At 35.2% G+C, this 26,155-nt stretch overlaps 2 protein-coding genes and 1 long non-coding RNA gene across 4 annotated transcripts in view; all 3 read left to right on the top strand.

The window, feature by feature from the left end:
- Positions 1–3,300, top strand: part of arhgap46b (Rho GTPase activating protein 46b) — a 158,746-nt gene extending 155,446 nt beyond the window's left edge. Inside the window, exon 12 of the mRNA XM_087306683.1 lies at positions 487–3,300. The gene's annotated coding sequence lies outside the window, so the exon portion shown is untranslated. The remainder of the gene's footprint in view (positions 1–486) is intronic.
- A 2,816-nt stretch (positions 3,301–6,116) lies between these two features.
- Positions 6,117–26,155, top strand: part of phf20b (PHD finger protein 20, b) — a 44,027-nt gene continuing 23,988 nt past the window's right edge. The window contains exons 1-10 of one of the 2 annotated variants that reach the window (XM_087305582.1): positions 6,117–6,215; positions 10,034–10,139; positions 17,684–17,855; positions 17,967–18,051; positions 20,346–20,422; positions 20,500–20,983; positions 22,892–22,993; positions 23,095–23,229; positions 24,852–24,911; positions 25,016–25,264. In XM_087305582.1, coding sequence (XP_087161708.1) covers positions 10,057–10,139; positions 17,684–17,855; positions 17,967–18,051; positions 20,346–20,422; positions 20,500–20,983; positions 22,892–22,993; positions 23,095–23,229; positions 24,852–24,911; positions 25,016–25,264 — 1,447 coding nt within the window. In that variant the 5' untranslated portion in view covers positions 6,117–6,215; positions 10,034–10,056. The remainder of the gene's footprint in view (positions 6,216–10,033; positions 10,140–17,683; positions 17,856–17,966; positions 18,052–20,345; positions 20,423–20,499; positions 20,984–22,891; positions 22,994–23,094; positions 23,230–24,851; positions 24,912–25,015; positions 25,265–26,155) is intronic. The other variant, NM_001004114.1, reaches the window with a different exon arrangement.
- LOC147831260 (uncharacterized) lies at positions 14,082–16,641 on the top strand. Its single transcript, XR_015523344.1, has 3 exons — positions 14,082–14,402; positions 14,905–15,531; positions 15,579–16,641. It is a non-coding gene; the product is annotated as an uncharacterized LOC147831260 (long non-coding RNA).

The raw sequence follows: 26,155 nt of genomic DNA, 5'->3' as shown, positions 1-26,155 counted from the left end.
AATGTACATACTGTAATTTGTTCAGTAAAAGTGTTTCCATCGTAGTTTATGCGCACATTTTCTATCAAATAAGTTTATCCTACTCAGTTATGCGCGTTTTTATGCATATTTTAAAAAGTTATTTGCATCATGACGTTTCTATCAATCGTTTTTATGCACATATTCAAAATGAGCTCTAAAATAGGTGGGTGGAAACGTAAGGCTAAGGCGAGAAATACCGCTTCATCTTAAAAAAAGGGGAGGAGACAGAGAGAAACTCTGAGTTTAGAGAATAAAACCTGCTTCTGACCAGGTTAGATTCACAGAGTAAGTTACCACGGTAACTGACTCTGAGTTAAAGTTACCTCTCTTTCAGAAACAGGCTTGACTTACCCTGCTTTCTCGAGTTTAACAAACCTGCCATTTTGAAACGGAAAACCCAGTGTTTCTCTCATTTCAGGGTTAAAATACTCTGAGTTTTCAGTTAACCTCCTTTCTGAAACAGGCCCCTGATCGTTATGCTTGTGTCTTTTGCAGCCCTTCTCACATTAGGACTTTCTCAGGGGCTAATCACATCGAACGGGTTTTTACATTGCAAAAACATATTCGGTTCTTTTTAGGTTCTTTTTTATGTCGCTAGGCAATGACTGAATCAGCTGCGTATTGTGTGCGAGTGTTGCTGTTGAAATTGTTATAATGTTAATATTTATTAATATTGTGATTTTCAAAATTTGTTATGGATAACTCCGCAACTACTAGTCTCTCCTTCATCTTCAAAAGTCTCTGTAGTCATCTTGACAACATAAACACTGCAGGCACCTCAACGCAAACTTCGCTTTCATTTAATTGGAGAATGAAAGAGATGTAACGTATTATTTTTTCCCACTTAGAGTTGACTTTTTTAAACTGTGAGCACACAGTAGAGGTCTGATCACGCGGGACCCGACCAGATTTCTTGCAGCGCGGGAATAAATTTCAGAATAAAGCACGGGAGCGATCGGCAACTGGTGCAATTTGAATGGGAGTGGGCAGTCTAGCAATATCGCTCCTGACTCCCGAGCGACCACGCGTATATATGTGTGTGAATGAGAGAGCGTAATGCTGTGTTTAGCTTGTTTGTTGCTGTCTGTGTGTATGTATGTGAATGAAAGAGAGAGCTTGGTGCTGTCTATGTGTGTGTGTGTGTGTGTGTGTGTGTGTGTGTGTGTGTGTGTGTGTGTGTGAATGAGAGAGAGAGCGTGATGCTGTCTGTGTGTCACTTGCTTGGTGCCGTGTGTTTATGTGTGTGTTTATACAGACAGCTAGTTATAGGCTGTCTGGACTCTGTATAGTTGGGTGGTTTTTGGTCCCCCACCCCCAACAAATACTGAATATAAGTGTGAGCGGTCATGTTCAGACTAAAACCTGGCCGGAGCGGGCGGAAGCGGGATTAGTCCTGCGCAGATTTCTAGCACACGGCGCACAATGGCAAAAACGCAAGGCGCAGCAGGCGGTTAAGACAAGAGGCACGTAGGGTGCATAAGCAGTGCACAAAACACTCTCGGCTGTTAGTAAATCATTCAAAAAAGACACCTCTCAATGCAAAAGGCATGTTCGGTGTGATCGGCCCCTAATTCTTCTTGAGATTTTATTGGAGTTGAGAACCAAAAAAATGGTGCATTTCCTACAACTACATACTTCAGCTTTTATACACATTGCCACTCATCAATATCAGTTCCAAAGCAGTGGATAAATCAGAAGAACACAGAGGTGGACGGGGCAAGCATTGCGAGCTTCTGTTTACAGTAGCAGGTTGGCAAGACAAACATTTTATTTGACATTAGCATTGGGCAAGAGATGCTTTATTTTCACTGGATTCTGGGTTTTTAGAAGCAAAGACGCATTCCTTGTGAATGCCCCCTTAGTCCGCTTATATAGCACACTTGAAAGAGAGAATGAAATGAGAATGTGTGCCATCTTCAAGCAAAACGGGTATGCATATTCACTAGCGGCTAGTCAAGGCTGCATCCAAAATCATACACTTTCTTCCTATAGACCATTTCAATGTGGTGATGTCATTGAGCCATGAACATTTCCAGCTTGTCAAACTATTTCATAACTAACAAGAGGCAATTCATTCATAACTTAATATTAAAACAGCGATCATAACATTATTCATCAATATGTAGACCTTTTTGCATTCTCGGAAGCTATGAAAAATTACAAATGTAAAACAAGAAATACGTAAGGACCATTGGTATAGTTTACATCCCTCAAAATGGCCTATGTAGTATGTGACAAGATGATTGTCAATTTAAATAGTATGCAGAAACAATTAGGCAAAAACCATGTCAACATAGTGAATGTTCTACGTCTTGATTTCATTCAAACCTCGTATTATACACACGTTAGTATTATATACAATATGCGTTTTGATGGTTATGAAATAAATGGTTCAAAATATATAAAATAAGCATCTCAACACTGAAATTAAGTATTTTAATGTTTGTTCAAACTATTTAAAATCAGTTGAAACAACACAACTTCAAAATTTTTTGGGGGGGAATAACTTATTTTATGTTTGATCCACTTCAATTTGTAAAAAGGATCAAGTTAACTTAATCGACTTGTGATGGGAAAACATGAAAGAATTGTTGGGAATTTTTAACAGTGAAGAGAGTACATGATTTTGGATGCAGTGACTAAATTTATATTGGTTGAATTTCTATTTTTCAGCTGGAAGGCAACTGCAACGTTAAACGTGCTGGATAAGTTGGTGGTTCATTCCCTGATTAATAAAAGAACTAAGTCGAAAAGAAAAAAAATTAATGAATTCATTATTGCGGTGCATTATGGGATTGAATGAGTGCACTCAGGGATTTTAATCACCACTTAAAACTGTTATTCCCTAAAACAGTGCACTATTTAAGAATATACAGGCTATTTTTTAACCCATTAAGATGTTATCTACACATATTTGTGCCATTAAAGAAATTCTCTTCAGGTTTCTGACCCCAAATGTACTATTGATATATGTTGTCCTCCATCAGCTCTGGCTATTGTATATAACACATGTGATGGACAGTTGTGTTTCTAAAGCTGAACGGTGAAATATGTGAGCCTATTTCTTGAACTACTCCTTCAGTCTCTCTCTCTCCGTCTATGATCACTGCAGATAATCTTACTGTTCATGATCCTTGAGGGTTTTGTGTCTTATTTTGTTCTGTATGTGAGGATGTATGTAGGAGACAGCAGTGAATTATGATGAATGATGTGTGGTTCAATTTCGTAGTTTCCTAAAGAACTGAAATAAAATTTGTAAATTTGTATAGTTGTACATAAGTGGTTCCGAGTTTCACTTCCTTTTGACCTTTCCAGAAATGCAAACACACACAGCGAGTTTGACAGAAAGCAATACGAACAGGTTGTAAATGTTTATATACTCTTACAGTTTTTTTATCCAGTTTAGCCCAAACATGAACTGCTAGTTTGATGGTTATGGGACAATTGATTGATTTACACACCTTTTATCACTTAAAAAAAAAGAGATAAGTTCAGCCTACAATGTAAATTTAGGCCTACTCACCATTGAGTCAACCTCAAGGTGTAGTGTTGAACGCAAAGGAAGATATTTGTGGACACCAGTAACCACATCAGCTGTGTAAAAAAACAAATTGGCTACTATAGAAATCAGTGGTCAGTTTATTATTTTTTTTTTTTCAAAATAGCCTCTTTTGTGTTCAACAGAAGCAAGAAACTCAAACAGGTTTGTGACGAGTAAAATGTGAGTAAATGCTGATAGAATATTCCGTTCTGGGTGAAGCAGAGCTCTGCCGACATCTTGTGGCGAAATCAAGACTCTCCTTTAAAGAAATATTCAACCAAAAAAGGAAAATGTGTAGTTACTTCACTTACCCACCAGCAGGCAATCCAAAATGTAGGTGACTGTGCTTCTTCAGTAAAGTGTTAACACTTATGTACTGTTGGGGATGTTTTCATCCACTCTGGGATGATTTTGAGTCTTAATCTGGCCATAACTTTTTTTTGTTTCAGCAAGCGGAATGATTTTTAGTGACAAATCGGTAACACTTAACTACACTATAAACCATTTTAAAAGCATTAGTAAATAGTGAATTCATTATCTGTTGAGTATTAATTCTACATTAATAAACGTTAGTAAGCAGTTTATTCTCATTTGTGCATGATTGTGTTTTCATACTTTGTTAAGGATTTATTTTTTATGACTAAAAGCATCACATTATTTACAAACCAGTTATTTAAGAATAGTTGGTTTTTTAAGCTTATTCAGAAAGCAAAAGAAAATGATTAAACTATTCAAATGAACATTTATAATTCTTATTGTTCAGGCATACTCGTAGTTAGTGTGTACGTAATAAATGCATATTCAACTTCATCCAGTTTTGTGACCTACTCTAAATTGAGGACTATTTATGCTTTATAAACTAAAAAATTGATAAATTAAAGGCTGGGTTATATGTTAAATTGGAATAAAGAGCATAAACAACTTTATTTATTTCTATTCATTTTAAGATACACAAATTCAACTTTATCAAATGAAAAATCTAAAATAAAATTACTGTTAATATTATTATATTGTTGTTTTTATCCAATTTTGTGTTGTATTTTGACACCAGCAATGTTTAAATTTACAGTAATTATATATATTTTAGATAAGTTTGCAAAGATTATTGTTCATTTAATATTGAGCCTTTAATTGTCAGTTATTATGGATTTATAAAGCAAATAGTCTTCACTATTCTTCACTATTGCACAAAACTGCAAGAAGTTTTTTTTTTTTTTTTTTTTTTTTTTTTTTTTTTTTTTACATAAAGCATGTATTAACATATATAGTAACCATTACTATACATTCTCCGAAATAAAGGAGAATGTCACTGGGGTGGTACCTTTTCAAAAGGTACAAATGTGTACCTAAAAGATACTTATACCTTAGGGGTACATATTAGTACCTAAAAAGTACAAAAGTGTTTCTCTTAAATTTCTTAGGTACTTTTGAGGTATCAATATGGACCCTTTAAATTCAAATGTGTACCTTTTAAAAAGGTCCCACCCCAGTGACAGCTATCGTACCTTTATTTCTGAGAGTGTATGCCTAAATAATAAGTTGCATAAACTATAAAAATATATAGTAATCATTTACATGTCCAAGACTGTGATAAAAGATTTTAAAATTCAGTCCAGAATTACTTTTTACATTGAAAGTTTATCATTTTGTTTGTTTTTCACCAAATCAGTGACATCATTTATGAATTTGGCAATTAAATAGTTAAATAATTCCTGTAATTTTCTAAACAATTTAATAGTTTTTATCAGGACTGAGGTTGATTAACAGATTTATGCAAAAAAAATAAAAAAATTAAAATTAAACAAAATATTTATCTGATGCATTTTTAAAGCAGTTTAATTTACTAGATGTTTTCCTCCCTAACATAACAAAAGGGTAATTTTGAACACTGCACAAGGACTAAAGAATAATATATTGAGCATTGTCTGCCTCAGCAAATGTGGGACGAGTTATAAACAAATTTACTGATGGAAAAAGAGTGTCACATAAAAAGCTGTTACAATATCTCAGTACTATAAGCTTAATTCCGAATTTCAGCTGTGATTTCCTAAGCAGTGGCTGTGTGTCACTCAAATATGTCATTTGTTTTAAATTAAATAGATGGTTCACCCCAAAATGAACATTTGTCAACATATGATGATTAAATAAATGAAATTTTAAGTTTTGGGTGAACTGTCTCTTTAAGATCAAGAAAGCATCTAATTATGTAAGGTTACTAAAAACAAAATCATATTTGGGGGAAGTAAGTTTGTTCCTGAATGTATTTTAGTAGTCGCTATACAAAAGGGGAAAACATAGCCTATAACGTAATAATTTACTAATTTGTATTTTATAGTAAAAAAATAATAGCATACTTTAACTCGTTGTCTAATAGTAATCAGAGAATTCCTCAGAAAGTCCACATAACTCAAACTCACAGTGAAAAGCGTCTCTCCAACAGGCTCAATGACTCAAACAGCTTATGAAAGTGCGAGAAACAGAGAGGACGCGCCTGCGCAGACAGACTCCACCTCGTGGACACCGGCCTCGCTGCTCGCGCCGGAGAAAACAAACTGCGTGGATGAAGGCGCTCTCAAAGCATGCGACTTAATGCACTCTCGGCGCATTTGGACTCGCTTTCTTCGGTTTCGGAGTACATTCATCTGCAATAGAGGTAATGCTGGCTGTGTTTATATACTGCAAACGAATAAGCAGCTGTCTCCGGCGGTTAGTTTGTAGGAATTGTGAATTTGATCATTTTAATGTGATGATGCTACTCTGTTAAAACGAAACTTGCCTCCGTGCATGTGTTCCCCGTTTGATGGTAATGGGAGCCGTGGAAGTGATTTTGTCAAATAGGTAATTAATGAAAATTGTCGGCAGTTACAGTCATGCTTATTTGATAGGTCGTGATGAATGCACATTTAGCGCTTCTTGGACCGTTGGAAGACTTTTGTTCGACTCATCATTATGGTAGTCCCATGCAGCGAGGAGTAGGCCGAGCGGAGGCCGCTGAGTGTCAGCTTTGATTGACAGGCGCGAAGCCCTATCAGAGCGCTGCAAGCAGCGTCAGACAAGGCTCCGAACCAATCACACGCTTTGCTGTTGTTGCGCACCGTTGTCGGCAACTGAACAATGTAACGTCAAAATAGGCATTTAAAATGTCAAGCTAATTAAATATACTTTATTCAAGAGCTCGACTCATTGTCTTTACATTCAAATCGTCTAGCATAGCATCTGTGTTTGCTTCTGTCAGTTCGCAACGTCAAGTTCGCAGACAACGTTGCACCCACGTTTTCTTCGCTTGCGAAGTGGAGGAAAAGTCAAACGCCTGAATTCACTCATTTTCGTTGATATTGCCTTATGTATTATCAAATTGGTGTTTATTTTCAGTCATGGCTGTTCAATGCACTGATTATGACTTGTTATGACAGGCATGGGAAGATGAGCCGCTGGCCTGACAATGTAAACAACGAGGAGGAAACGTATTGCGCGCCATTTGCGTCACGCAGCGTGCCAGCTATTCTCGACGCGCGTGCCCGTTAAGTGATAGAAATTAGGAGACGGTGAATGCGTGGATTTAATCGAATGTGCCGGTTTCCCGCGATTATGACGTATCGAGAATGTATGCGTCCTGTAGGAACGTGTCGATCCACGAGGACGGACACGAGCCCGGCGGTTGCGCGCGCAGCACTAGATGAGCACGCGAGGCGATTATGAAACTTAAAAGACGCGGACGCGCTTTTATGTGATGATGATGATGATGACAAGCATTTGATTTGTTTGTTCGTAATGAGTTTTTCTTTATTATTAACGTTCCAATGATTATGTATAAATGTATTTAGTGCTACAATGTTCACTTCCCTTTTCCCTCTTCAAACTGGCCACTTAAATCTTAATGTTTTCTCCAATTCTTTTAGCAGACTTGGAAAAAGTGCTTAAAGGACACACATAATAAGAATTATGTCATCGTTAACTTATCCTCATATCTTTCCATAATATTACGTTTCAGTCCAGTAATTCTAAAAATAAACTACTGAGAGGCAAAATACACTTTAGAGATTGGGGAACGGTGTTTACTTACTGTTAAATGTTTGCTTCTGTGCTAAAATGATGTTAAATTTAATGGTCAGTATATATAACATATTATTATTACCGGTAGTTAAAAAGCAAACACAGTATTTCCTGTTGTGGATAATCAGATAAATACTATATATATATATATATATATATATATATATATATATATATACACTATAGTATATATATATATATATATATATATATATATATATACACTATAGTATATTATATACTAGGCCTACTACTGCAAATTAAATTAATAATAATACTAATATAATGTTTTTGGTATAAACTTTTAGTGTCCTAAAAGTAATGTTTTGAACAATGTAATTAACTTTTAATACATTGTTATTTTTTGCTATTCATTTAAACAGTGTGGTTAATATTAGCACTTTAGTATTATAGTTATCAAAATGCAGTTTAAAATTTTAAAATGCCATTATAGTAACGTTATACACTGACTAAGAATATCTAAGAATGTAAATGCACTGTTTACAGTTTACAAGATGAGCTCAGTGGATATATATATATATATATATATATATATATATATATATATATATATATATATATATATATATATATATATATATATATATATATAAGAAACTAGAGATTAGATTCACATCCTACATTTTAAAAGTAGCATGTTATAGAAAATGTTCAAAATAATAAAAGTATAAAATGTATCATAAATTATTAAAATAAATATATTTGTTTTAATATGTAATAAAAATGTGCATGTGCATATATTGTTAAATTATTTATATAAAATGTAATTTAGTAATCAAACAAAGTATTTATTTGTATTATTTACATTTTGTCCCACTTCAACAGTAATCTGCAGTAAGATTATTGATCTGCCAAGTGTTAAAAAGCAGGGAATTAGATTTTCAAGGTTATTGCTAATTTGATATGGTAAATATAATGTAGAGTTAGGGCTGGGTGATATGTCAAAAATGCATTTTTAATTATTATTTTCCATATTGAATGATAAACATTTTGTTAGGAGTTGTTAATGCTTCCAGATTTAAAAGAGTACCCTAACAACAACTGAAGCCACAACAATTTTAGGGTACATTAAATGGCGTAACATATTTTCAGCTAATGATTTTTCAGTGGCTGAAAATTTGGTACATCTCTAATATCATCACACGTCTAGATTTCTATTTTGTGATTGGCTGTTGCATCAATAAGAGTTAAAAAGTCTAGAGCTTATCATTGTTATTGACATAAATTTTATTGCGATTTGATATATTATTGTTTTTTGTCCCAGCCCTCTGTAGAATCATAAATTCTTCTTAAAATTCAAAATAGTAAATCAATTTTGTTGAAATAGCATATACAGCAGGCTAAATTCATGTTTTTAAAGTTAATTAAATATATATATTTTTAAATTGTATTTTTGTTCATAATCTATTTTTGACCACTCAGGCATGTCTAAACTCAGTCCTGGAGGGCCGGTGTCCTGCTAAATTTAGCTCCAACTTGCTTCAAAACACGTGCAGGAAGTTTCTAGTATATCCACTAAGAGCTTGATTAGCTGGTTCAGGTGTGTTCGATTAGGGTTGGAGCTAAACTCTCCAGGACACTGGCCCTCCAGGACTGAGTTTGGAGACCCCTGGCAATGAACAGTTCTGAAATCTGACAAGCTTCCATACTGCTGCCTTTTTTTTTGTTAGGGTTCACCATATGCTTTCGTCAAGCTTAACTCTTTAATTTAATATCGAGCAAGGTAGGGAAGAGAAAGAAATCTAGCTAGAAGACTAATATTTATAAACTATTTTTTTTCTAATTAAGGCATTCAATGATATCAGAAATATATGCAAAAAAGGTTGATTCACATTTTTTGTAGTCAACCATAGCTTTAAAAGAATAAAATAAAAACCTAATTGGCATGGTTTAGTAGTAGAGAAGTGCATCTGCATAAAATATCAAATAAAAATAACAAACAAATAAACAGTTCTTTATGATTTCCTAGGCAGTCTAAAAGTATTCAGGTATCAAAATCGAGCAATCAAATGCAAAATAACACTGTAGTTTTCATTGTATGTATAAATCCATAAATATATACGCGCATAAATATATAAATGCGTAAACAGTCACAAGCCCTAAAAATATGTCAATGATAAACTTTCACTCTATGGTTAAACTTTGCAATGACTCTTTAAATCACACGTGGTCTGTGGTGCTGGTTGAATATAATCCCGACTTGACATCCTGCAATGTGACTATTAAGGATGCTCCTATTATGATGTCGAATCGATGTTGAAGTGATATTTTGTGCAGTCCTAAATGAAAAACCTTGTAGACTTTATTATGATGACTAATTATTTATGAGCCTATGTGTTAGGTTGACCATAACGTTTTTGACCTACGACCTCATGATGTGTTTTTCTTCTGTTACAGGTTGCTGATTGTGTGTGTCCAGCATGACAAAGAGTCCTCCTAACAGGCGTGGGATCGTGTTTGAGGTGGGAGCGCAGCTGGAGGCCAGAGACACCCTGAAGAACTGGTCAGTGTCTCTCTTCTGCCTCCTTCCTCCATTCATTAACTCACTCACTCCGACTGATTGAAATTCACATGCTTCACTCATGCTGGTCCTACAAAAAAAACAAAAAAAAAACTGTAAAATTGCTCAATGTATTCCTGGACAAATCTAAAATTCAGCTATAGGGCTGCATGACATTGAAAAATAATAATATTATGATATTTTCACAAATTCTCTAAATGAATAGCTTTTTTTGAAAGCATAATCTTAGGTTGATAAGGATTGGTTGATGATCGGCATTGGGTTGATTCTGCATAACACATAATAAGCAGTGGAGATGTTGTGGAGTATTCAGACACTGAACTTGAATAATCAACTGTAAAATATCACTGTATAGTCTAAGTAAACAAATAAGCTTTGTAATCTAAAGGTACAAATATAATTTTATATGCTTAAATTCTTGTGTAATGCTTAATTATCACCGGTCAACATGCAAATGGTAAATTTTCATTTCACTATGGATAAACTTTGCAACAGCGAACTGTTGTACCTGATCAAATTCAATCCTGACTGGTGATGTTTACATTGCTATATCCATGCTGAAACGATATATAGTGCAGCACATTGTACAAGATTTGTGCTGTACTAGTTTATTAAAGAGAGCATATGATTTTACATTGTGTCTAAAGACAGCATTGTTCTTCATTATTTTTCTTGATTGTTCAGGTTTCTGCCTTGGCAGTTGGCATTATGGCAATGGCATACTATTCAAGTACTGTGTTTTAATTGTCTTAACAAATAAAACCAAACATAATCTGTTTACTTCCTCGTCATATTAGGCAGAAACATTCAGAAAACACTGAATCATGGAGCTAGGTTCTTGTAATAGCTCACCTGTATTTGGCTTACAACAATTTTGGAAAATGCAGCACTGAACCCCTAAAAGTTTAATGACATCTTTAAATGCACATCAGAATTGTGATTCTCAGGTGCATGTGTAGTGCCAGATTCACAATAAACGTGTGACGCAATAAAAGTTAATCGCCATCAAACAGTATTTTCAGACTGAACTCTAAGAGCTCTATTTCTACGATCTAAGCACAAAGTGTAAAGCCTGGTTTATACTTCTGCATCAAGTGATCGGCGAGACCCACTGCGCATGCAATGCGCGTAGCCGTGCATTTATACTTCTATGTGCTGTTTCTGTTGCTCTGCTATAACACTTAAGAAACGCTGGCTGGCAGTTGGTGTTTATGTTCCTTTGTGTTGTTTCTTCGCTAGTGTTTTGTTTTTTAAGTGGCTGGAATCGGTGGGCGTGCAACAACTTTTTTCATAAGTTGGAACACAAAACAACAGTCTCCATCCAGGGACTCCACACTTGTAAACCCTCATCAGTGCTACCAAGCTGACCAATCTCAGAGCTTGCGATATGCTTCGTTGCAACTTGTGGTTACATTTTTTTTTAAAGGTGCGCGTCAGTGTCGCCCACTAGGAGGGCTATGCACCCACACGTAGGCTGCGCCATAGCATACACGTGCGCTTGATGCAGAAGTATAAATCAGGCTTAAAGCGCATGGCGCAAAAGGGTGTGTCTGAATCCACTTTTGCGATTTAAAAAAAAAAAATACAGTCTACGGCCGGGCGCATGGTCTAACAGGCTTATGCTTATTCTCTTAATGAGTTATGGGTGTGTTTTGAGCATAACGTGCATTAAACCCATCAGTCTCATTTTCCATTCCCTTTAGGAGTCATTTGCGCATTTGCTATTAACATGGCAGACTTTGGAAAAACTGAACACTTCAGTGGTGAGTAGGGCTGTAACGATACACGATATAAAATCGAAATCGCGACACTCAGATCTACGATCCTGTGTCGCGGTGTGATAAGGGAGAATCGCGACACACTCCGTGACTACCTTTCCAATAACGTCACGCGTGCCTGCAAAAGTTGAGCTAATTAATACTTTTTTTCGTTCGACATTACAAGCACTGCTCCGTTTAAGCCCTCGCAATATTTAGCCGCGAGAGCTCGCATGGAGCTCTTAGTAAGGGACCGTCTGAATGTGTCAGGGATATCAAAAACAAAACTAACTTAACCCCGCTTGACAACAGACAACGCCAGAAACATTGCCAATGCTGTCAAAGCGGCCGGATTTTCAGCGCATATACGATGATTTGCTCACACTGTTAATGTGGCTGAGCAGAGAGGGATGGGCATTCACCAGATGTCAGGTAACAGCGCAAACTTTTCTGTAACCGTGCTGTGCGATTTCTGTTTGAACCTTTGAGAGTGCTGACTGACAGGTGCGACGAAGCTTTCAGTTAAGATGAACACAGTTTCACAGTTTCTATAGTTATACTTTATTTAGAGATAAAGGTATATGACTCTGCATATAATCACTTCACAATCTTGCTGGAGTTTATAGCCATTTCGCTTTACTTCAGGACGCATTAACACGGCTCTGAAGGTCTAATCGCTGTTTTAAGTTATCCAGAGCTGTATGAATATATAAATCTTGAATATCACAATAGTATTAAATATTACTATTGTAACAACACAGACAGCAACACTTTTGCGCAATTGATACCCAGCTGATTCAGTCGTTTATAAGAGGACCGCGCCTCTTATTTTTTCCTTGTCAACATAAAGGCAGTGAATTGCGCCTCGTTTTCGGCCACTTGTTTAACTGCAAGGCATACTTAATTTGCGGGACGATAACGTATAACCCGTGCCTACAGACACATTTGCCAAAGAAGCAAAATGGAAGAAGAATATTGCTGTTTGATACAGACCTGTTGATGCTAAACCAGCGCTTATGTTGACCTGGATCTGCGTAATAAACGCAACAAATAGGCTTTACTTTTTATTTTACAGCTTAAAGCATGTACGCAGATTAATGCAATATCATATTTAAACAACAAAACTGTTTACATTAAGTCTACATATGAGCGCGTTGTTGCCGTCTTTTCATCACGCAGCGCGCACTTGAACCGCGAGGGAGAGAGAGGAAACCATAGGCTATATCAGGACATATTCTTTAAGATAATGATTTCTGTTAAAAATGTAAAAGGTTTTGTGATTATAATAATAACAGCGGGGCATTAAATAAATGCATATTTTCCGTGAAGCGAGCAATTTAAGGAAGTCAGCTATTTTTATTTGACGGAAGAAAAAAACATATGATTGGAAAAAAAAACCCATGCCGGTTATTAAAAAGAATCAGTCAGTATTTTCGTTTTGTAATATAAATTAATTATTTAAGTGAAAATAATTTAGGGCAGTCCTATTTATTTTATTCATTTTATTTAGATTATTCTGCTTTTCTGTGCTAAACACTGCAGGTGCGTGAAGATGCTCTGTTGTTCTGTTCCGCTATTAATATATAAAAATAAATCAGTATTTTAAAATGCAATATTTAATGTGTCAGACACAAAATAGACACGTCAATTTGTTTAATATAAAATTAATAGTAATCTGACCAGTTCACCGTTAATAACCGATTAATGAGCGGCGGTTGTCGGTTAGCAAAATTAAGGAAATGAGCATCCCTAGTAGCCATTTAATTTACTTTTTCTATGTAAGAGAACTTGATTGAAAAATAATTTTCAACATGCTTGAACCATCTAAACAATGCAGTTTAGTTCTGTTTGGTTTTTCAACAGTATTTTGTTACAAAGAAAACAGAAGTGATATAGCTTTGGCTATTTATTTATTTTATATATGGCTATTTTTTATTGTTAATAATTTGCATAGTTAATATTGTTCTTTGATGTTTAGTTTGTAAAGATTTTTCCAATGTTATTTAATAAAAAATAGTTTTAAAAATCTTTTTTTCCCACCCCACACGAAAAAAAATTAAAATAAATCGTGATACAAACCGAATCGTGGGTCAAAAATCGTGATACGAACCGAATCGTGGGTTTGGTGTATCGTTACAGCCCTACTGGTGAGAAAACAGTTAAACAGACCATCTGCGTAAGGATAAAGAATGAGCCTCCTTCATTTGGCCTCTTTACTTTCTCTTTACTTGACTTTTACTTTTTACTTTACTCCTTTACTTTCATGGAGTAAGGAAACGGTGTTGTGCGCAATCCACTGAAGATATCCATTAACCTGCATATTTATTTTTGTTTGTTAAGCACAAAGATTTGTTTCAAAATTTCTAAAATCTCTATTTCTAAATTCAGTTCTAATATTCAGCAAACTAATAAATTAACAATAATAACAAAGTGTGCTAAAACAACTAAGTTATATCCAAACACACGTTCTGTTCTTGTGCCCCATACGGTGATGGATACTTCTTTAAAATCCGACAGGTGGACAAATCTAAACTTTTTTATTAAAACAAATATAAAAATGCATATAATAATAAATAATACTAATAATAATAACATTATAATAATGCAAAGTATCATGAATAAACTGAAAAAAGCAGCATGAGATGAGGCATTAAAAGGGTGGTTTTTATATTTATGTTGAAAACATTCTGTGTGTTTCAAACAATGTGTGATCATTTAGACCTGCATAGGCGCGTAACTAACGCATTTTGTGCCTGACTTTAAACTAGCTTTTAGTTGGTCAGTGCGTGGTCTATTTCAGTTGTAAAATAGCAACATGCTAGAGCTGCACGATTCTGGCTAAAATGAGAATCGCAAATATATATATATATTTTTTGCTTAAAATAAAGATCACGATTATGTAGATGTAAATGAAATGTAAAAAGCTAAGTATGAGATTATTGTTTTTTCTCAAACATATGGTAAAACAACAATATTAATATTATGTGTAGGTCTACTGGTTTCTATAAATAATTCTTTTCTACTTATAATACTGAATGAATTATGTTTGAGATATATGCTTGTAATCTGTCATTGACAACATTATTAGACCATTTTATTCACTGGTAAAATCAACATTATATAGGCTTGAGTGGTTATACTGACACTGTAAACATTTATTTTCATGCAAAAATGTGTTCGCTATGAAAGAAAAACCAATCAAGTGCTTGTCACATTCATAACTCTAAAATGTGATCGGATTTTTTGAATGATGTGCACGCTTTCGATTTCCTCTTCTCTGCTAAGTGCTGTTCATACTTCACGCGGGGCTCTCAAACGATCACTCAGTGCCACAAAATTAATATTATTAACAACTTTATTACCTGTTACTCACAGCATATGCAGGTTCTGTTCACTAAAGTAGACGCGCATGTGTCTATCATTAAGTCGGGCACGCGCCCGCACATTTAACAACTCACGTCACATGTGATTTCCCGGCCACAAAAACAGCATTATAAGAAGACAAAAATGTCATATATAGGTGAATTATACCTTATAAATACAGTTTGTGACTCTTTTAACATCATTTGAAGGTTTCTGTGTCGCAGAGCAACGTGTCTGAAACAATGAAAAGACTCGTGCAGCCACCTTTGCTTCTCTTCTTAACTTAAAATATGATTGGCAGAATCACTGGATTTAGATCGTCTAGGGCAGGGGTCACCAATCTCGGTCCTGGAGGGCCTATGTCCCTACAGGGTTTAGCTCCAACTTGCCTTAACACACCTGCCTGGATGTTTCAAGTATACCTAGTAAGGCCTTGATTAGCTTGTTCAGGTGTGTTTCATTAGGGTTTTAGCTAAAATCTGTAGGACACCGGCCCTCCAGGAACAAGTTTGGTGACCACTGGTCAAGGGGGTCGAATCGAGATATCTTTTTTCGTTTAATGTGCAGCTCTACAACATGCCAAAAAGCGCCTGAAAACACCTCTTTTTCAGACTAGCACACCCATATGTTCACAAAGTAGTGCAAATTTGCTATTTAAACAACGTGGCGCAAAATGTAAAAATTACAGTTGCACTGGTCTGTAGGTAGCAGTGACCATAACAATTCATTTTGTCATGTTCTTTGGGCATTTTTGACCACTGCAACACTCATCCTGATCTTCTGTTTTATTCCTTGTTTATTTCCTATAAGGCTTTAACTTCATCCACTGCACTATATACAATGGTAAAATTAGACAATGCTTTATATGACACCAGAGACAAACTATGTATCATTCTTGCAGTTCTATTGAGACCCATTTCTTTGCAATTCCTTGCTACAAATATTCTGAGCTTGTGTTTTGTAGAAACTGACTTTTATCAGAATGTTCTCTGTTCTTAGACGAGACAAAACAAATACTCACACTTCTGGATTCTACGCTGGTGTTTCTTGGCTCTATGTAAGCCCTGATATATGTGATTGTCTGCACATAAACACAGTCCACTAATGAACATACATTGTGATTTATGGACATTCATTGAGATTTAGGTAAATAAAATGTATATTAACTGAAATATACAGAGACAAATCAGTGTGAGTATCGTTAATGGTGTTCTTTGTTCTGAAGATGGTCTGTAGTTCTGTAATGACCCAGTTACATATCCGTTCAAAAAAAAAAAAAGTTCTCCATACTCATTCATACTTACATCAGTATTTTAGTCAATGAAAATAAGGTTGAAAAATGTTTGTAGCCTATAGCTTGACACAAAAAAAAAACCTGACAGGTTCTCTGCGCTAGTAACATGACTGAAAATTATTTTGTGTGCTCTAGTCCGCTCATTTAATGAATGAACAGTGCATTATTGAAGACTAGAAGACTAACTACATGTAGTCAAAAGGATAAAAACCTGTACATTTTTGTTATAATCTAGATCGTTGTGCTGTTCATTCAGTAAATGAGTGGTTCAGAGTGTGCACATTGTCAAGTCAAGCCTAGCCACTCTACATGGCTTTAAACAACGGCAAGTCTCAGTGCCATTTAGACTACATGACTTGTTTTTGTGTCGTTAAACCGCTGTGGTATACACAGTACACAAATGATCCACAAGAGGGACTTGCACACTACACAATATAACAACAACTCTGTCCAGCCCACAAACCACAGCCACTGAAATGTTGAAGGTGGAGCAGTCAGAAAGAGCTGTACACTATTGGCTGCTTGTGTGATGATGACATTACTGACACGCAGCGTTTAAAAGCATCATCAGCGATCTGTCAGATAGAGGTAACTTTAAGGCTAATACCAATTCTATTTTTGAACCCTTTTTTTTTTTTTTTTTAAAGCATGACGGTAAAACACAAATGCGGTTATAAATGTATTAAAACATATGCCTGTCTGTTGTAAAAAACGTAATGACAAAAAATACTAATTAGTGCATCTCTTTCTTACTTCCGTGTGAAGCCATGCTGCCGTTGTACATGGTGTATTCTGAGAAATTTTCTTACCCCTTAGTTGTAAGTGTGGTCCTGAAACATCTTCATTTCAATGGGCTATCTAGCCATTCCCTTAAGCCCTATGCCTTCAAGCTAAAGGGAATTGAGACACCCCTACCCCTTTATGCAAACGCCCCTTCATTACTCTACACGATGAATGTGTAGAGTAATTCTCTTTGTGAACGACTAAGCTTTGTTACTGCAGATCAAATACATACATTTCATATCAAAGCATCATATGGTCTCTTTAAAAGCAAAGGTATATGGCAGATCTTTTCCGATCTGAAGTGGCTCACTGGTGTTTTGTATTGACAGGTACGCAGCCAACATAGAAAAGATCGACTATGAAGATGAGAAAGTTCTGATCCACTACAGACAGTGGAGTCACCGCTATGACGAGTGGTTCGACTGGAGCAGTCCGTACCTCAGACCCGTGGAGCGAATCCAGCTGAGGAAACAGGGGCTGAATGAACGACAGTGCGCTTCAGTGAGTACTTCCAGTCAGACCGTGCTGACTCATTCAGAGTCCGCATGGCCGAAGTCACACTCTTACTCATAAATGCTGCAAAATTACATTTAGATCGGTTTCTTTTCCCAGGGTTTTCAGGTCAACCAGAAAGTGCTAGCCAGCTGGTCTGACTGTCGCTACTACCCTGCTAAGATCCTGTCTCGAGACAAAGATGGTGCGTATTCATGACCTTCACAGTACCACATCTGGTTCTACAGGGTCCAGGTGCTGGATTTGTTTGTTTTTACAGAAAATAGATATTGTATGTTATTTATTTTATTTTATTCATTAAAACAAAACATATAGAGTCGAGGGCAAAATATTTTGCTCTCCTATGCAATATTTATTATTTTTCAAATATTTCTTAAGTGATATTTAAGGGTTTATGGGAAAGTTCCCAGAATTTCGGATATTTTTTCTTCTGGAGAAGAGTTTAATTGCTTTATTTTAGATAGAACAAAAGCAGTTTAAAAATTGTTTTAAGCTCAATATTATTAGCCTCCTTAAGCAATAAACTACAATTATACAGTGATTTGCCTAATTACCCTAATTAACTTAGTTAAGCCTTTAAATTGCACTTTAAGCTGAATACTAGTGTCTTGAAAAAATATTTAGTACTGTGATCTTAGAAAAGATAAAAGTCAAAATCTTTTAGTATTAGAAATGAGTTATTAAAACTATTATGCTTAGAAATGTGTTGAATAAAGTCGTATCTCCCTTGGGGAAAATTGGAGAAAACTATAAAAGAAAAAACATTTTAACAGGGGGGCTAATAATTGTGACTTCAACTGTAAGACATTTATTTAAAAAAAAATTAAAGTTGGCCTAAAAATGCATCCCATATTTCACAAAGATATTAAAGAGCTGTTTGAGAGCAGCAAAATAACCATTTTAGAATTGTTTTATTAGAAAGATCAAACTGAGAACTGGATTAATGATGTTGAAAATGTTGCTGTGCATAATTAATTATGCTTTAAAACAATTTTTGAGAAGTTATCTGAAATGGTAATATTTCACAATACTACTGGTTTTACTGTATTATATCAAATGCATGCAGTCATGTTGAACACAAGAAGACACATTTAGTATAATTTAGGAAAAAATCTTAATTCTTAAGTTATGACTGATACACTACCTGACAAATGTCTTGTTGAGAATCCCGGTTGTAAGAACCACACATAATAACTTTACGTCTAGTTGATCATTTGGAAAAGCGGCAGAAGGTACATTTATCGGCAGAAGGTACAAATCACAGAATACTTATTAGAACCCACATGAACCCAAGATTCTCACAAATATCAGTCAAGTTTGGTGAAGGAAAAATCACGGTTTGGGGTTACATGCGAGAGATCTGCACAGTGTATGCAACAGCCTAAGGTTTTAAAACATTTGTGCTGCCCATTATATTACAAAAACCACAGGAAAGGGCAAATTCTTCAGCAGGATAGAGCTCCTTCTCATACTTCAGCTTCCACAACAAAGTTCCTGAATGTAAAGAAGGATTGTTGGAGGATGCACCAGGATTGGCCAGCCCAGTCACCAGACATTAACATTATTGAGCATGTCTGGGGTAAGATGGATGACACATTAAAGATGAATCCAAAGAGTCTTGATAAACTCTGGGAGTCCTGCAAGAACACTTTCTTTGCCATTCCTCATGAATGAATTAAGTTATATGAGTCATTGCAGAGATGTATGGATGCAGTCCTCCAAGCTCATGGGAGTCATACACATTATTAATTATTTTTCCACTGTACCGTGACTTTATATTCTATACTGTGCACTATTTCTGTTAAGTGTCAAGACTTTTGTCTAAGCAAAGTCAGACCTTACTGTCCTCATTAAATAATTAAAAATCAAAGCATGATCATATTTTATTTTGCTAAAATAATCGTAATCTAGAACCCTTTTTTTTTGAAAGCTAGAAGTCAAGTTAATATTTGCTGTTCCTAAAACTTGAATAGGCAACAAGACTTTTGTCAGGTAGTGTATGTTATGCTTGTTTTATTTTATATAAAATGATTATACTATTAAACTTGTACATGTTATGACTTTGTTTATAGCATGTCAGTTTATTATTTCATTTTTATTTTGCTGGTATTTTAATTTATGTTATAGTAAACTTTGTTAATTACATATAATAATTGTATTAATATACATTATATTACATATAAATAATATGAAATATTTCAATGTATACTAAAATTTGTTAGATATATTTAACACTGTTAAACATAATCTTTTGCAAAGCAACAAAATAAATTCATATTTCTGCTCTTCGTTAGAATGTATTGATGCCAAAATTCACATGACTTATTAACATTTTTTAATATTAAAATTGAATTCAGCTAATTTAACGTTAATGGTGATAATTCCGATCATTTTCATAAAATTATATTTTATGCACCCAACTTTCCAGTAGTTTTGAGCTGCGTTTTTTTATTTTTTATTTTTTTTATGATGTTCTAGATTTCTACACAGTGAAATTTTTTGATGGGATCATCAAGACAGTGAAGGGAATTAAAGTCAAGCCGTTCCGTAAACAGGTAAAAAGTAATTCCCTTATCTGTAATAACCAGGCCATTCATTTAAACAACGTTAATTAGTGTGTTTTGATCTACAGAGCTCTGATGGAAGGAGCAATCAGCAAGCTCGAAAGCGTGCCGATCAGAACGAAAAAGAATTGAAACCCAAGGAGAATGGAAACAGCCGGCACAACAGCTCGAGACACAGCGTATCAGACCACGATGGAGAGAGCGAATCAGAGGCGGACGAAGACACCACAGTGATGGATGAGTCCACAGACCTCCAGAACGGCGGAGAGAAAGAAAGCACAGAAACGAAGATGGTAAACGATTCAGAGGTGAGTTCTGCTGAGCACCAGCCCAGTGAAGACCAGAACCAGCCCAGTGAAGACAAGACCGAAAACCTGGAGAATGGAAATGTAGAGATTAAAATAGAGGAGGAGGAAGAAGAAGAGATGGATGGAGGACAGGAGGAGGCTAAAGTACTTCATAATGGCATTGACAAGAACGATGAGCACAAGGGCGAAGCATCGGACGAAAGTCCTAGTTTGCCCAAGAGGACACGGAGCAGGACGGCAGATGGTGAGTTTGGTTTGGAGGAACATGCTGGTGTTAGATCTGAATTTTTGATTTGATTATGATTCAGACCCAACAGTTTCAACCTCTCTCACGCGCCAACAGATAGCAGTTCATAAGTAGCAAGTAGAGAGGGAGACAATATTAGTGGATGAGACGGTCCACACAAATAAAAGCTAAATGAGAGGTTTTGTAATGATCAATAAGATATTAATAAGAACACTCCACATTATTATTATTATTATTATTATCATTTTGGAAATAGGTTCATTTTACAACTCCCCTAGAGTTTAACAGTTAAGTTTCATCATTTTAGAATCCATTCAGCCGATCTTCAGTTCTGCACTTTTAACTTAGGTTACCACAACTCATTGAACCGGATTAAACCATTAGCATCTCACTAAGAAATGGAGCCCAAAGAGTTTTGAACGATGAACCTGAAATGCCTGGTTTTACACCACAATAATTCATTAGTATTTAAAAAAAAACACTCCACATTATTATTTTAGGGCTGGGCAATATGGCCTTTTCAAAAAATCCTAGATTTTTTTACACCAAAAAATAATTTACGATTTAATCAAATAATATGTGGAGTTGAAGGTTCTTAACCTGTACAATTAGCTTTAGGCATTGTATAATTAAAGGATATAAAAAATGCTAAAGAAAAAACTTTTCTTCAAAACCCTTGTTATTTAAAGATCAAATTCAGCAAGGTCTGGAGAGGGGTGGAGCTCAGAGTGGATTGTCACGTGTTAGAGTAAAAAATAATTTTAAGCACTCCAGTTAAAGGATTAAAAAATAGATTTATCACTCGGCTCTATTATACATACATTTTTTTGGGAAATCGGCTCATTTACGACTCCCCTAGAGCTTAACAGTTGAGTTTTACCATTTTTGAATCCATTCAGCCGATTTTTAGGTCTGGTGAGAGCACTTTTAGCTTAACTTAGCATAAATCCCTGAATCAGATTTTTGATAATCAAAATGATTATATAAACATTCATTCATACATACAGGGGTTGGACAATAAAATTGAAATGCCTGGTTTTATGTAGCAGTAATTCATTAGTATTTAAATGAACACTCCAAATTATTATTATGCATACTGTATATTATTTTTTGGAAATGGTTCATTTTGCAACTCTCCTAGAGTTTAACAGCTGAGTTGGCACTTTTGAGTTTAATGGAAAACTTGAGCATTTTAGCTTAGCTTAGCATAAATCATTTAATCGGATTAGACCATTAGCATCTCAAATAAATTGACCAAAGAGTTTTGATAATCATAATAATTTTATATATATGATTTTGTAATATTGTTGCTCTTGCTGCAGTCATGGTATGGCAGCAACATTTCTAGATAGTTATGCCAGAATGAGAGAAGGTTTCCTAGCCGTATTAGCCTGGAAAATACCAACTTTTCATTTTCTGTCGGTTAAAACAGGTTGTAACTAAAAAAAGAGTCAAGTTTTAAATGAGAGAATTATCAACATTCTTTGGTAATTTTTGAGCAAGATGCTAATAATGGTCTAATCTGATATTTACAAACAGAAAGAAGCACAAGAATCTTAACAACAATCCATTAAGGTCCCTTTTTACTTAAATATCTCTGTCAAAATCAATAATAATAAGAAAGTAATAATAAGAGCGTATTATAACAGCTTGTTTCAATGTTAACATAACTAATTTGATGCTTTTAATTAATTAGACAAGCTTTTTGATTACTAAAATGTATTTCAGCTAATAAAGTCCATAAAGTAAAAATAGGAAAATAAAAAGTAAATGAAAATAAAGTGAAGATATTGGCAGATAATTACTGGTGGTGATACTTTTTTTACATTTTAACAACAGTAAATCAGTTTTTTTACTAAGTGAAAATAAACGGTAATTCAAGTTCTTTGATTGTGTCTCTCACAGGAAAAGAAGCAGAAATGGTCAATGGTCCAGAACTGAGGAAGAGACGAGCTTCAACAGGACAGACGTCACCGGCCAAAAGAAGCAGAGCCAATTCAAGCACAGGTTCACTCTCTCTCATTATAACTGTTCAATAACTGATGTTCTTTATGCTAGTTGTAAAGTAAAGCATCTGACTGGACATTGTGTCTCTGATCTCCTCACAGACAGAAACACTCAGACTCCCATCAAACCAGTTAAATCTGACTCTGTCCCAGACACTTTGGACATTAAGGATGAAAAGACGAGTCCTGCAGGAAAACCAGCCCCTGCAGAAGAGGCAGGATCTACCCCTGAACTTGGTAGAACTCGTTCTGTTTTCAATTTACATATATTTTATTACAAATCTACATATCAAGTTTAAGATGCCAATAAGTAAAAGCAATTTCCATCTAAAATACACTAATGTTGTATTCATTTAAAATGTATTCTATTTGTTTGATCAGTAATATAGTACAAGCAGTACCATTGTGAAATATTATTGCTAATTATATTGTTTTAAACTAGTAAATATTTTACAATGATTTTTATTGTAGTTATTTTTTTATTGTTATGCAAAGTGTAAGTTTCATCATCATTATTCCTGTATTCAGGGTCGCATGATGATATACACTAGGGGTGTAACGGCTCACAACTCACAGTTCTGACTGCACATGGCCGGAGGATTAAGAACTTTTTTAAACTTGTAGGTTAATCTAACAATTATAACACTTGCAGAGAGATAACTTTCCACATCATTCAAATCACGAAAGAATTTTATCTTCCCTGTAAAATATAATGACGGAAAAAGTTGTGGTGGTACCTACCTAAAAGCTTTTTTAAGTTGTTAAAGTGTCTTCTGCCGCTGTTTGTTTTGCCATTAATGCATTCAGTGTAAAGCTGCACAATTAAACATTAAAAGATCATGATATCAATTTAAAACCAACGCAACATGAATGATAAATGATAATGATTTGCATATATTTATTAATCCTTGAAACGCTGTATTAAAAACTGCGTTTGATTGAGAGAGAATCAGTTTTTACAGAATTTCAGTTGGTTACAAATAAATAATACAGAAGTTCTGGGAGAACAGTTTATAGTTCAGATATAAACACTGATGTTTATGGTAAAGATTAAAATCACCATTTAATGGAACTTGATGCTGGTGAATGTTGCAGCAATTACATTGTGTAACCAATGGGGGGCAGTATACAACCATGAAAATTATGTCACTGAATAGGTTATCTAAAATGTTACACCTACAATGAAACATGCGGTTTAATGTGTGAATTATTGAATCTTTAATTAAAAATAATTATGATATGTTGTTCAAGATGTTAGAATTTTACATTTATCATCAGCAAAAGAAAGGCTTTTCGTATTGAATGTTTTTCTTTTGTTCAGCTGGTTCTTTCTTGATTTTTATTTCTATTAAAATGATAGGCTCTACGCTCTATTTGTTAAATCCAAAGGTTTTGCAGTTATGGTTTTGTGTAAATGGAAAGCAAATGACATAGTCATCTCCTTTTTTTGCTGATCCGAAAAATGGTCCGATCTGTGACTCAAAAACTGTAGTGTGATTCAAACTGTGAGATTTGTAATCCATTACACCACTAATATAGACGTAATTCAAATTTAATATTCAAGAAACATTTCTGACTATCAATGTTGAAAACAGTTCTTCAGCTTATTTTTTTCAATGTTGTTTAAATTGAAAGTTAAAAAGAATAAAAATATATAAGAAATATGAATGTAGATTTTAAATCTTTATAGTCCCTCTTGATCTATTTTTCTCTCCTGCTAATTAAAAATAAAAAGGGAAATTTAAAATCCTAAAGTATATAAAAAATTGATGATTAATGCTTTTATGAGTGTTCTCAGAATATGTCCAAATCATATCAACAGTGTATTTGTTGTGCTAATGGACTGATTGCATTCACAGCTGCAGCACTCAAACGTCAAGTCCACCTCCCAACCACAAACAAGTACAGCAGAGAACCACGTAAGTGCATCAAATCTCAGATTCGCCAATAAATAGCGTTGGCTGTAGAAAACGCACTCTTTCATCTCTCTGACACTTAACCTGTTTAACTTTTCCTCCCTCAGTTTACAGGGTCATCAAAAACCAGCCTCCCCCTATCCTGTCCATTGAGCTGGACCACAACCCCTTCAAATGCAAGATGGCCGGATGCCTTAAGTCTTTCCGCAAGGCGTCCCTCCTGCACTACCACATGAAGTACTATCACGCACAGAGCGACCCGAGCCCCCCACGCTGCGTCCAGACGCGCTCTTCAGACAAGCAGAGCCCCAGTCAGGAGACCCCCCGCAGACGCCGCACCGTCTCTGCTTCACACCGTCAGTGCACATTTCCTCTATCACTTTTATTTCTGCTATGTGCTTTGGGTGGTGTTGCTGGTGATTTCTATTTTGACTTTATAAAAGCCCTGGTATACTTCAAACAAAGTTATTTTTGTTCTCCCATATTGTTTGAGAGTAAAAAGTTGTTTGAAAAGTCTGAGGCCCTGTTTACACTAATACGTTTTAGTTTTAAAACCCATAAGTTTTGCTAGTTATGTCATCCGTCCACACTACTATGGAGTTTTCGAGCACCAAAAACGGAGCATGTTGAAAAATGCTGAAGCAGCCGTTTTGGTTTTAAGACACTGCTGCTCCGTGTTAGCGTAGATGGGGAAAACTGAGACATCTGAATATAGATGCGGGGCTGCAGTCATTTGCCTATCTGATTGGGGCTCTTTCCTTAATATTAAGTAGCCTACACAAAGTTCAGTCTTGCATCCTCTCCTTGTAAGTTCAGACTTTGCAAGTTTGATATGAAAAATAAACTTCCAAAACATGTTACCTGAAAAAAATAGATTCAAAAGACCAAAGTTAGGGAATATGTTGTAAGATGTAGATAACAAGATGAATTAAATATCATGTTTAACAACTATAGTGAGATTAGATCCAGAGGTAGATTCTTGAGGAATTGTCCGATGTGCACTGCTCTCACCTTGGGTTTTTTGCTTAAAGAAATGGTAATATGCTATAGCGCATGTCAGTGTGTGTGGTCACGTGATGTGCGTTTTCAGCGGTGTAGTGTGAATGGTGAATTGTTCAGAAACACTTGTTGAAACACCAGTGTGGACGTTGATTGTTTTCAATCTAAAACGCCGTTTTAAAACTAAAAAATATTAGTGTAAACTGGGCCTGGGTGATGATACACTGTTTTCGAATCTTTCATAATGC

The sequence above is a fragment of the Danio rerio genome, chromosome 23, assembly GCF_052040795.2.
Source record: "Danio rerio strain M-AB ecotype USA chromosome 23, GRCz13ab, whole genome shotgun sequence".
Taxonomy (NCBI): domain Eukaryota; kingdom Metazoa; phylum Chordata; class Actinopteri; order Cypriniformes; family Danionidae; genus Danio; species Danio rerio.
This window is presented reverse-complemented; position numbering and strand designations above follow the sequence as displayed.